A 13,403-nucleotide genomic window follows, 5' to 3' on the forward strand; every position below is an offset into this window, starting at 1 on the left:
GGAGGGTGACTAGTACTCCCAACACTTCTGTGTGTGTAGGAATCAAAAGTGTTCTTTCTTTATACCTCAGAAAGCAATAAATGGAGACAGGCGCATTAAAAACCATGGGGAAGAGCAGTAACTTAACTAACTTAGAATCTTCATATTTTGACAGCTATTGTTAGCAGCAGATTGATCATTTCCACATGAAAAATTCTACTGAGATAATTTTATTTTCCCAGACTTTGTCAATATTAATAAGCCCATTATTTTATTGCTATTGTAATGTTCCTATTGATGGAAATACCAATTAAAAAAGCTATCTACCAAACGTATGTCATATGGCTGTAGTTCAGTGATCTGAGTACCAGCTGAACTGTGCTGCCCTAAGAACAGTCCTAAAAAGTAGAAAACATGCAGTGTTTTCAAAGCATAACAGGAGTCATTTCTATTTTAGACCATAAAACAATAAATGTTAAAAAACACACGAAAAACATACTAAACTGTTCTACTCAGAATAGGTCTCAGTTCACTATTTTTTACTTGGTAATAATAGCTTTTTTCTTTCATTTCTAATGCAGCTTTATAGTTAGCCGATTTTCCTCCTACTTCATGCATAGGCATTTCTGAATATCTCAGGACAATATATCCATAAGCTATACGTTGCTTTACATTTTCTAGCCAGCAGAAGACCAAGAACTATTTCCTTGCTTACAAAGTGTCTAGAACCCAAAGGACATTTTTCAGAACGAACTCTGCATTGCTGATTTTTGTATCTGAATTTCATATCGACAGTAGTAACACACTAGTTCAAAAAAGGGCTTATTACATTCAAAATATTAGCAGGAAAAAAAAACAAAAGAACATAACTCAGGCACACCAAGACATGCCTCAAATTGCAGGGTTAGCTGCCCATTGTTATTCTAATACTTTCCCAGCACGCAAAGGCCAGGCTAATCTGGTGACAGCCACCAAGCAGATGGGCGTGGCAAAATGGGCGTTGAAACAGGCTGTCAAAGCCACTTACCTCCCTCAAAATCGGGTGGCAACCAGCAAAGCCCCCACAGGATTCTAACTGCATGAGAAAATTGGTCTCCAGGGTTAGAATAATGATGTCTATATGCCTTCTGCTAAGTAGCCAGGCTCCCAGACTGAGTGGTCTCCAAAATCCCCATCCTGTGCACCGGAGGAGGGAAGAAAAGTGAGAACAACATCCTCACAATGCACCAGCCAGAAAGTTATACCTGAAAAATGCATTGCAAACTGCTGAAATAACTCAAGATGCATTTGGCAAGCCACTTAGAAATCATATTCTTCCAGTCACAGATCTACTTTAAGATTGCCTTTTCACCATGCTAACTGCCAATAACCATGGCTTACTTCTCTCCTTGTGAGCTGCAAAGTTTGAGTCTCTTAACCATAGGCCTTTCTATTCTGATGACCACTCATTTCTAACCCATCTGTAGATCAGCTGTTACAAAAGGACTTGACACTTTCCTAGCAACTTTGTACCAGTCAGCAGGAGAAAACCACTGACCGGGAGGCTTAAATGTCACCATTGACTCTTAAAGGAGTGCTGTTGTTAGTGGTTATCTACGAGATAAGTAAGAGGTTCAGTGCTCACCAGTGGTGATGCAACAGGGTGGACAAGACAATTGTCGCTTTGTAGACATTATGCAAACTTCCTTAAGTACATGTAGTGAGGAAGGGAAAAAAGGACAAGCAACTAGTAGTTCCTTGCTGTCTCCTAACCTGTGGTTTGTAGGATTTCATCTCCAAGGGGAAAACTCCCAATGCAATTCAAAACTTCCCTGAGGGCTACATCATTATACGGTAGGTGGAAACTGTGTGGTTTTATCCTGGAAAGCAAGTCAAAGGATACACACAGGAAGCAAACACACTATCAAACTTGGCAGGACTATCCTTGCTCATACGTCTGGTTAACTGAAGAAATAGCTGTTTGGCTTTAGAAACTCTTATATCAGCTAAATTACAGAAGCAGGCCCCACTGTGCTACGCACTGCACATGCATGTGACAACCAAATAAATAAAACCAAATAAATAAAACCAAATAAATAAAACCAAATAAATAAAACCAAATAAATAAAACCAAATAAATAAAACCAAATAAATAAAACCAAATAAATAAAACCAAATAAATAAAACCAAATAAATAAAACCAAATAAATAAAACCAAATAAATAAAACCAAATAAATAAAACCAAATAAATAAAACCAAATAAATAAAACCAAATAAATAAAACCAAATAAATAAAACCAAATAAATAAAACCATCCCTTGTTGAACTCACCTAGATGGAACACAAAATATGAAAACTAGAGATAATAGCTTTCCTATACCAGTCAAAATGCTGGTTACTCTCCTCCCCATATGTCACTATAATGGAAACTGTAATTCGTGGGGGGGGGGGGGATTCACATTTACCTTTGGCATACCCAGGTTATGACCACCTCCCTTACAGCTTTACTGACTGCACGTGGGAGGGTGGGAGGAGAAAGGGTCTTGCACCTCGAAGAAGCACTGAAGATCAGCAGAAACATATTTTAATAAATGAAGAGTGTAAATGAAAGTCACCAGTGGTAGCATTCAAGGACAGCCACATTTTTTCCAAGTCATACTGCATTCCATCCTGAAAATCCACACAACCCCTCTGTAGGAATCTATGCATACACAGCAGCACACCAGGAAACTCAGCAACACGGGGCGGGGGGGAATCGGAGGAACATATATGCTACTTTAGAATTTGTATAAAATGCAAATTGCAGGCTCTGATTATCCCCAGCACAGGATAAAAGGTGCACTCTACAGAGTGAGCAGAAGCAAGTGTAGCCCATTTAACCACCCTCTACTGCAGCTGGGGTCAGCTGGGTGAGGACAAACTGGAATACTGAACACTGTATGTGCCCCTGGTACAGCTTGGGGCATCCCTGCTGACCCCTGCCTGACACTGTCTGGCACATAAACAAACTGCTCCTGAAACCTCTCCTCCACACTGATGAACTAAAACCAAGTCCTAGAAAACTAAATGGAAAAACAAGACTAATTAATAGACTGGCCCTTCACAATGTTTGCATATGTATTGAACCATGGCCAAGCTGCCAGGAACTGACATGCAAGGAGACATCTTTATTCACTTTGGGTGCTGCTCTGTGGCCAGTCTGGGGGGTGTACTATATGGGTTTCTTGTAAATGCATGGTTTACCTTCAAATCATGCTAGTCTCTTCCAGGAAAATGATACAGGACCCGTCTTTAAAAGCCCCACAGACTGCTGCTTGTAAGATGGAAAGCAGTATCTTCTCATCATAGTTTACTGGTTAATCTTACTTTGGGCAGCTACTGTGGGGGGAAAAAGTGCATTACTTTCACCATGTATGACTACCTCAAATTTACTTCTCTGCACTGTACATAAATTTAGATAATCAACAGATTTAAGTAGCAATATCTCAAGAAAAATTGTAATTTTTGCTACCTACAGAACAGCAAGTATCAAAAAAAAACCCCAAAGCATCCAGAAGAGCTTAAGTTTTACTGCAGTCCTCTTGCTTGTCATCTTCTCCACCAAATATTTATATTAGCTCTTAAGATGGTAGGCTGCTGATACACAGCCAGAAGCTTGCATTACATATAATTATGTCACAGTTTCTTACAATGATACCGAATACTTTTAAGTATGTAACTAATAGTAATTACAAATAATTACTTTTTTAAAGTTTTAAGCATTTTTTTTTATTTAATACGTTCTAATGGGCCGTGAAGCAGTCCATACATTTTTCTCTATTGTTATACTGACAAAAAGCAGCACCACAGCCTATTGTTGCAGATAAAGGAAACCCTACTATTCCTCCCATACTTGCTACAGGCAATGCGCTTTCTCCTTCTCTTAGAAACAGATTTTTGAAGTAATTTGCCTCAAATCCTCATTATATCAAAGCGTTAGATTTTAAATATGAAAATAGAATATTTTCAAAACTTCTAGATTGTGAATTCCAATTCTTCACTTACACAACAGAGCTGAAAGTAAATAAAAGAGTAACCCTCCAGAAGAGAGGGATCCATCCCAGACACATGACTCTCCATGCCACAGTCACCCTGCCACAAGTTGTGGGCATCAATCTGATCTTGCCAGTTTCACAGCAAGATCAAAAGCGAACTAATTTGAACCCAACTTAAATATTTTGATTGAGATAGTTTTAACACCAACTACTAGATGCAAAACTAAAGAATACTTCATGTTTAAATGGATACTTAACATGCACAAGACTAAGTAATCCGAGAGGACCAAAGTCTTCATGACATAACTAGACAATGCTTTTATCTAAACAATTTGTTCTCATCTGGTAGTTTCAAGTTCTTAAAACATAGCCTGTAATATTCCAACCCATCATTACGTGTTACAACACCTTGTCTTTGGAAAACAGGCCTCCCAGAAAAGCCAGTCCTCACTTCAGAGCTGTAAACTAATCATCACTGGTAAACTCCATCCCCTCCAATTAGGCCTTATTAAAAAAAAAAAAAAGCAACAACCCTCTTTGACACCACTTCTCAGCTGTACTACCCAATTCTCACAGAGTTAGGTCTTCTCTACTCTAACAGAGAGAACAGCTTTCAGGAATTACTGTGCTCCTTGCCTTATCCTTCAGGGGTCAGGGAGTAGAAAAATAAATCAGCTCTGGAAATCACACTTTTATCCCTAACTTTTCAAAGAAACAGCAAGATTTGATCCATCCTATTCCTTCCATTCTGTTCTGCTTAAACCTTCCACTCACGTAACTGGCCTAGAAAAATCTCTGTTCACCCATCATATAGGATCCCTCCTCTAAAATCTGTTGCAAGCTTTCATCATCATCTGTCCTCCAAATGGTAGAAATAAAAATCCACTCCTCAGCTTATTGCTACAGAGAAAGCTACCAGAAAAAAAAAAAAAACGTAGGCCTCATGAATGACAACAGCACAGCTAACCATAACGTCCTGTCATATATGCAAATCAAATGCATTGTGAAACTCCCCCTACCCCCCATCAAAATTAAATTCAGGTTTAAGAGGCCTTTTTTTCTTACTGTTCCCAGTGCTTTTTTTAAATAGATCTTTAATATCATGCTCACTCTTACCATGACATCAGATTATTACTGACACGTACAATGTACCAACATGACAAGAGCAATGAAGATAAGAATGCACCATCACGATCATAAGGCACTTTGCTCATTTCCACTGTTTTAATGGTCTCAAGTCAGCTCTTGTATTTTGAGCGAAGCAAAAGCAGAGCCAAGCACAACTGCAATCCGCATGCAAGGCATTAGTCATGCCGGGTCAGCTCCTGGATTAGACCTTGCAGAAAGGGGTTGGGCGCTCCAGCAGCACCGGTAATGGTTGAGGGGACGGCACGCCCTCCACTCCGGCAGTCCTGACTCGGTGTACCCCGACATTAAGGGGGGGGATCCCCTCGGACAAGCCCTAGGTGACAGCTCTGGCTAGCTGCGGCCCTCCCGGAGGTGCGCACAGGGCATGAGATTGAAATTTTTCTCCCAGTACCACACCTACAGCAGCAAGCAGCCTGCATGCCTTTTGTGCACTTCCATACGTACTTCACTAGTTTACATCCCCTCTCGGGGTTTAATACCCATTGCCTGAAAGCGGAGAGGGGCTTCTCCCCCCCCCCCCCGCCCCAAATAGCCGCACGTCTTGCCAGGCCCGCGGGGACCTCATCTCTCCCCCGGGCAGGTTTAGGAAAGAAGGCAGCGCTGCTCCTTAATTCCTCTCCCTCGCCCCTCCCAGCGAGGTGATTTGGTTAGAATGAGTAAGGTTAAAAGCATCCCTCCTTCCCTGCCCCCTACGCTCCCAGGGCCGCAGCGCCCGCCCGCTAGCCACCGCCCCCCTCCCCACGCCCAGCCCCGGGGGCCGCCCCGCGGGTCCGCCGTACCCGGGATACGGCGACCAGGGGACGGGGAAGGCGGCAGATAACGCCTCGGGTGGGTTTTGGCACCGGGACCGGCCGCAGCCGCGGCCGTTACCTCAGGCTCTTCCCCGCCGCCCCCTCCCCTTTCCTCCCTCCCCCCCCGCGACGCGGCCGTTGCCAGGCGGCGGCGGCGCCTCACCCCCGGGCGGCCCGTGTGCCCCTCCCGCCATTAGCGTAACACAGAGGGGAGGAGAATGAAAAGAAGAAGAAATTTTAAAAAAATAAAAGGGGGGGGGGGGAAGGGTGGCCCTTTTTCCCGCATGAGCTGCGGCGGGGCCCCCGGGAGCGGGGCCGCGCCCCGGCGCGGCTCAGGGACGGCGCGATGCCGCAGGAGGCCGGTAGACAAAGAGAGCCTCCCGGCGGGGAGCGAGGGCCGGAGGGATGCGGGCGGAGGCGCCCGGCAGCGCGGACCACCGCCCTCCCCGGCCCCGGGGCGGAGGCACTCACCGGCCGAGCCGGAGGACGACCCTCTTCTCCGGGGGGTGACGGCGGGCTCGGGCTGAGGGGGCCGGGCGGGGGCCGAGGGCTGCTCCTGGGCGGGGGACGGCGTGGTAGCGGAGGAGGAGGAAGATGAGACGGCTCCCGGGGGACTCCGGTCTGGCTGCGGCGGCTCCGGAGCGGCGGGGCGGGGCGGCTCAGCGGAACCGCCGAGGTCCAGCAGCTGCGGCGGCCGCTCCTGCAGGACTGCGGCGGGAGCGGGAGCCGTGACGGGCTTCCTCTCCATTACCTCCAGCTGCTCGTCGAAGTCTTCGTCTTCGTCCTCCTCTTCCTCCTCCTCTTCCTCCTCCTCCTTGTCGTCGTCGAGCACGAACTGGTAGTTAAACTGGGGCTGCTGGGGCCGCGCTGGCCCGGAGGAGGAGGAGGAGACCAGGGGAGACTGGTCCAGCTCGTCCATGGTGCCTGGAGCTGCGGGAACAATGAGTGCGCGGCGCTGGGGCTGTGCCTCTGCCGGCTGCGGGGGAGGGAGGGGAGGGCGGGAGCGAGCTGCGCTGCCGCCGTTGCGGGACCCGGGTTCCACGCCCTGGTGAGTCACCGCTGGGGGAGGTGGCGGGGAGGGGCTGAGCGCTGAGCGACGGCGGCGAAGGCCAGTAGGAGTGTGAAGGCAGGGGAGGGATGGCCAATGAGGCGCGGCGCTGTGGGGGTGCGGTCGTCTCATGAATATGCAGCGTGGGGGCCGGAGGGAGGGATGGCGGAGTGGGGATGGAGAAGTCGGGTAAAGTTCAGCGGGGAGGATGCGGAGTGGGGCGGGGCGGGGGATGGGGTATGTCCGTCTGTCGGTGACGGACATCTTGCGGGTGCGTGCCGTGATTCATCACTTTCCCCCGCCGGGATTAGCGTTACTTTTTCTGGGGGGGAGGGGGGTGACAGTTTTTCCGGTTCCCCTGGTTTCCCTCACCTCGGATGCTCCCGAGGCACCCCGGCGGCTCCGCACTGCGGGGCCGGGGTGGGGGCGAGGCTCCTTCCCAGTCCCGGTCCCGCTCCTCGGGCTCCGCGCAGGTCGGGGCAGGCAGGAGCATCACATCGCCCCTGGGGTGGGAAGCGGGGCCGGCCGGCGCCTTCCTCCGAGGGGAATGGGACCTTTAACCAAAACATGACGCAGAAAAACTCACTGTACCTGAAAAAAACCACAACCCAGAGAGCAGACGTTTTCAGAAGAGACAAACATGTTTAACCGCTCACATAAGTCAGCCATCTGAACAAACTCAACCGTATCCCTACTATTTGAATTATGCAACTTGTGCGGGGGAAAATGGCAGCGTGTTCACAAAGCAAAAATTGGCATGTATCTCTGTCGTGGGCTGCGGTGGGGTCTCTTGCGTTCTGCTCAGAGGTGGAACGTTGGCCAAAGCCCTTAGGGTAACGCTTAGTTTAACTGAAATGGCGTATATTTGGATGCAATTTCCACCTACACAGCTACCACAATAAGACTAAAAGGACTTACGATTCTATATTTAAATACTATTCCAACATTATTATGGATTTTTAACCCACAGATGATTTGTTCTCCCACATGTGCATGTTTAAAGAGATTAGTTGGTGCAAACGTTCAGAGCAAGCGATCTGCGAGTTCAGTGAGGCACAAGAACGTAAGGAAGAGGGAAGACAACTCTCCTCATACGTCTGTTCCACCATATAGGGCACAGCACATGGAAAGATGCGTAGTCAGGTGAGCAGTCCCACTAAGCAGTGCAACTGACGCCCTGGCATCGGGAGAAGTTCCCTGGTGGGCTCTGCTTGGCATATCCGAATGCGTGGGGGCGGTGAGGGAACAGCTACATTTCATACTGCAGAGGGAGGAGGCTCTGGTGCGAAACTGGGGTTTGATCTCCAGCATTCAGTCGCTTTCCAGAAAACAGGATGGTGGGACTTTAAGGGGTCTGAGCACTGAATCATAGAATCACAGAATGGTTTGGGTTGGAAGGGACATTTGGAGGCCATCTAGTCTCACACCCCTGCAGTGAGCAGGGACATCTTCAGCTAGATCAGGTTGCTCAGAGCCCTATCCAGCCTGACCTTGAACATCTCTAGGGATGGGGCATCTACCACCTCTCTGGGCAACCTGTTCCGGTGTTTCACCACCCTCATTGTAAAAAATTTCTTCCTTATATCCAGTCGAAATCTACCCTCCTTTAGTTTAAAACCATTACTCCTTGCCTTGTCACAACAGGCATTGCTAAAGAGATTGACCCCATTGAGTCCTGTCTTGTCTCAGAGAAACATACCCTATTCTTCGCATGAACTGTCTGGACCCAGATATTGGAGAGTGGGGTGGGTTGTTGCTGCTATTTGCATTGGCAAGGCTATTCTAAAATATCTCATTTTCTAAATAACTAGAGACGTCCTTCTAATTTCCAGTCTTAATTTGCTCAATGTACGTCCTTTTCCCAGTTCTCCTTTTAATTTAAATTTATATTTTCTCTGAATTTTAATTTCTAACTTGCTTAAAAGAATATACTTTGTCCAGCCCTTGCTTTCTCAAGCTAAAGCTAGAGAAGCGCTGCTGTCACCCTTTCCCTTGCTCCTCCAAGCAGTCTTTCCCAGCACCCAATCCAGTCTCAGTTGGGGCACAGGAAGTTCCAGACGAGATTTTTTTCAAGGATGTACAAAGCCATCAATATTCCCTATCTCTACCAGAAATGACAAGAAGGAATGTGAAAAGTATTTTTATAAATACAGTGAAGGCAACACTGTTACCCTGATGGAGACAGAAATTTCAGAGCAGGTGAATAAGCACTTAACCTGTGATGTCTTTAGACTTCCTTCTTTTCCCCTCAGATTTTTGTATCTTCTGTTGACAAATTATCCATGTGTATTTTGAAGTCAGCCCTTTTTACAGCAATATAAGGGATGGTACAGTGATGGCAGGATGGATGGATTAAATTCCATGTATTGTTAAACATAAATCATGGAAGTCTTGGCTAAATTGTATTCCTAGTTTTATTGTTACAGCTCTGTTACAGCCACTGGAATACACATGCATAAACAAAGAGAGAACAGGCTCAGTGGCTCCCATCATCCTTACTGATATTTATATTACACCACCTAGGCCAGAGGGTAACCCAAAGATCAGCTCAGCCTGGGTATCAAGCTTGACCTTCACCTAGATGTCAGTTATCCCTGAATGGTATTTCTGATGTGGTAGAAACAGTGGGTCCTGACCTGGAGGATCACAGCCCTACATCTCTGCTCTAACTCCAGTACCAGCACTTCTGCTTCACCGAGCCAGTAATTAATTTGGTTTGTGCTTTATAATATAAACTGATACCTTCAGCCTTCTTTTTACTTATCAGTCGCTCTGTCTACCTGGTGTCTCACACCAGCTGCCACAGGGTAAGGGCATGCAAAGAAAATCTTAACAATACTCCCTGTCTTTTCCTACCAGCTCTTCAATTTGGAGAAGGCACATGGGGGAGAGCGCTCAGTTCTGGGTAAGGTAAATTCTAAGAACATTTGTACTCTTTGAAGAAGCATAATATACTAAATTGCATTAAGAAATTAGTAACAATCTAGTGATGGCTTTTCTCTGAGAAAAAAAAAAAAGGCCAGATTTAATTACATGATTGGTGAATAGAGGTCTGGAATCTTCAGTGGCATTTTACCCTGTTCACAGTAGATGATTTGCCTGAAATATTTTACTAAAAGGAAAATTCAGCTTTTCTGTGTACTCATTTATTACATACCAGGAAAGTAAATAGACTTTTATTTTTGTATTGTAAAACTGCACTTTTTGTATAGCAAATAAAAAGTTTGATTATTCAAGCCTTTATACTTTTGCCAGCCAATCTATTTTTCACATCCCTTGGTGAAACAAGAAAATGGAATTTTAACGTTCCATTAAAATATACCTTCAGGCGACAAGGTACTTTTTAAAAATTTGTAAATTCTGAGTACAGACACAGTGCTGAAACTAATTTTAACATATCTTAACTGCAGTGATTTTTGGGCATCTACAAGTAGGAAAAATCTATATATAATTCAGCTGATTTTATCAGAATGCTTGAAAGAGAATCCATCATCAGTTAAAGAGAAATGAAAGGGGTTTTTATTTCAAGAAAGGAAGTGACTAAAGGTCTTGGAGGGAAACAGGAAGGGAGTTCCAGATAGCCTGAGCAAGTCAAATTAACAAGCCAGAGGAAAATACAGCTCCCCAGTACTGAAAATATACTGCCCAACACACCTTCTTTTAGCTCTTTAGAAAAGTATTTTACAATTCTTATATGGAGATTGTCAGCAAGTAGGAGTACTGTGCAGATATTCAGCAAGTTAATTGACAAACTTAGTTTTCATGAGATCTTTTCATATAGCGAACTTTAGAAGAAAAGCACTTAGCACGTGAAAAAGAAACACTGGTTGGTGTGTTTCTGAATTTCCACAGCAGTGCTGACAATGGCTACGTTCTGCATGGATTTTTTTTCTGTCCATTGTGACCTTCCTCTTGATCTTACACAGAAGAAATATGATATCACAGCATATTGTGGACTAGGAAAATAATTGTGATGGGACAAATGCAGTATTACCACTTCACAGTGGGATCAAACAGAAAAAAACTGCAGGGGTGGTTGGACTTCTGTCCCTCCTTTTAAGCTCGAAGGACAATCCTCCAGGTTTCAGGCATCATGTCTTCATCTCTGGAAGGACAAAATTCCACCATTGTTTTGTTTTCAGATTGTGCCTGTGCTGCAGAGCCTTGGGTGTCAAGCATATTTACCTAGCAGGTCAGTCTTAATTTGAACACCTGCTGTACTTCTTTTCAAGATCAGTGGTAGAATATTGTGACAAAATCACTGCCTAGTTTGTTGATGCAAATGCAGCATATGGAGGGAGAAAAGTGTTAAAGCAAAAGTACAGAGGGATTATGATCTCTTGATGGTAACTGAGCCAGGTTCAGCTTTACCAGAATCTTCTGTGAAGCCTGCCTTTTAGCCTGGTCCTCTGCAATAATTAAAATTTTCTTGACAGTAGCTTTTTAAACCTTTTATGTTCTTTAGTGTTCCGGGCACTTCCTATTCCGGAGTTGTTTCTAACATCCTGTGGACTGACTTAGATGGAGCCAATCTTTTCCACTTCTGTTTTATAACCCCAACATCATCTTGATAAATCAAACCAGTCCATTTCTACAGTAAATATCCTAATAACAATGTCAATATACAGTATTCTGATTCAAATCTGTCACAAAACATTCTTTAAAACTTCCTTCAGCCAGCCAGCTGGGTGCTGAGCCAGTCCATCTGCATAAACGAGGGTGGTTAAGGACAGCTCTAAATTACACCAAGTGCCACAAGTGAAAAAATGCCATTAGCTGTAGCTTTAAGTTCCTGCATCTGGGTAATTTCTTCCTATGCCACAACTTGGTCTGTTTGAGCTTTCATTCAAAGGAACCAAAGCTGATACATAACATTAAAAATTATGTTACAACAGTGTACAAGAATATATTTGCTCACCATTCAAATATACCAGCATTTGACGCGAACCAAAGCAACAACTGCTAATACCCAACATTCTCCAGCAAATGAGACTATGATGCAAGGAATTCACATTGCTAAAACTGCACAAGAATCCAGTGTTAATTGGCTTTTGCTGTGACTACTCCTTGCCTTGCAAAGAACCATTAGGTCTTAAAAGACAGTGCACAGCTAAGATAACAATTTTACATCTTACAGACATTTTGGACCCTAAGCAGTGGGGGTCCTTCCACACCCAAAGAAGATGATGTTTACACTGAAGAGAGATGAGGCTTCAGTGCAAAAACCTCAAACATTGCCCGTAGCACTTCCATGTTCCTGGATATCCTCCTATCTAAATACTGACTCCAGCGAAGGCTGCTTAACTTGTAGGACTAACAAGTTCCTGACAAACAGATAGGGTGGATTTAAAGCAAATATTTTCCTTGAAGTCCTTTCCTCTCTGCCCAGTCAGGGGAGTGAGGGTTGGCCACTCTGAGGGAGCATGCAGTCAGTCAGAAAAGTCTTTATGTAAAAATAAAGACTAAAGACTTATCTTTCATTATTACAATGATGCAATACATTAATAACAAAATTGAATCAAATGTGTCCATTCACATGTTAATAATAGAATATTAGGAAAACAAAGCCATGGGCATGTGGCAGAATGATGTACACTAAATGATCTTTAATACCACTTTCTAAATTCATCAGGTCAGTGTAGAAAATTTAAACGTACAAGAATGCGAAGTCTTCTGAGACTCTGTGAGCACTCCTAACATTTTCTAAGGAATCAGAATGAACCGTGACAATTTTTCAAATTACCCAGAATACAGGTAATTCCACACTTTAGGTTTAATATTGCTACTCTTCAGCCCATCACACTTTTAAGAAATACTATTAAATTATTCACTTACCATTTTGGCCACAATGCTTTACACTCCTGAGGAACATAAGGAGCACCAGCTTCATTGGACCTAGACACAAAAAATCCATTCTCTATTAATACCTCTTGCAAACAGATCAAGGTAATATAATTACTTTTTCTAATGCGTGTTCTTCCCTCCTGCTTTTCATTTAAACATGAATGCTTAAAATTAGTATCAAGTTTAGATCTCAGCATCCCTTAATCTATATTCATGGACTTGTCTAAATTCAAACTTTTCAGTCTTAATGCTTAGCTTTTTTTCTTTTAGGATTTTATTATAGTTCTGCTCTGTTTTATGTGAACACCCCCCCACACTGTAATTAAAGTGATGAACCAGTGGTGTTTGTTCCCTGTGTGTCTGGGGGCTCAATGGTGGGAAGAAAGTCCATCGATGCCCAGTACTGACATATTTGCAATGCTCAGTTCCCAAGGAGTGAAGAAAGGAGAATGTAGTCATTACACCACAAATTAGAGCACAGACAGAACAGTTTTACCAGTGTAGTTTTAGAGCAGAAACAGAATTTGGATGGCATGTCCCAGGCTCAGAGTATCTAACCTCTCTCTAAATCAGGGGTG

General features: G+C 44.3%; 1 protein-coding gene across 5 annotated transcripts in view; it reads right to left on the reverse strand.

Moving 5' to 3' along the window:
- Positions 1–7,040, reverse strand: part of RTN4 (reticulon 4) — a 49,279-nt gene extending 42,239 nt beyond the window's left edge. For 4 of the 5 annotated variants that reach the window (XM_075088112.1, XM_075088109.1, XM_075088111.1 and 1 more), the window contains exon 1: positions 6,405–7,040. In XM_075088112.1, the coding sequence (XP_074944213.1) occupies positions 6,405–6,852 (448 nt within the window). In that variant the 5' untranslated portion in view covers positions 6,853–7,040. The remainder of the gene's footprint in view (positions 1–6,404) is intronic. The other variant, XM_075088107.1, reaches the window with a different exon arrangement.
- Between the last annotated feature and the right edge of the window lie 6,363 nt (positions 7,041–13,403).

Source organism: Phalacrocorax aristotelis, chromosome 3, assembly GCF_949628215.1.
Source record: "Phalacrocorax aristotelis chromosome 3, bGulAri2.1, whole genome shotgun sequence".
Classification (NCBI taxonomy): Eukaryota; Metazoa; Chordata; class Aves; order Suliformes; family Phalacrocoracidae; genus Phalacrocorax; species Phalacrocorax aristotelis.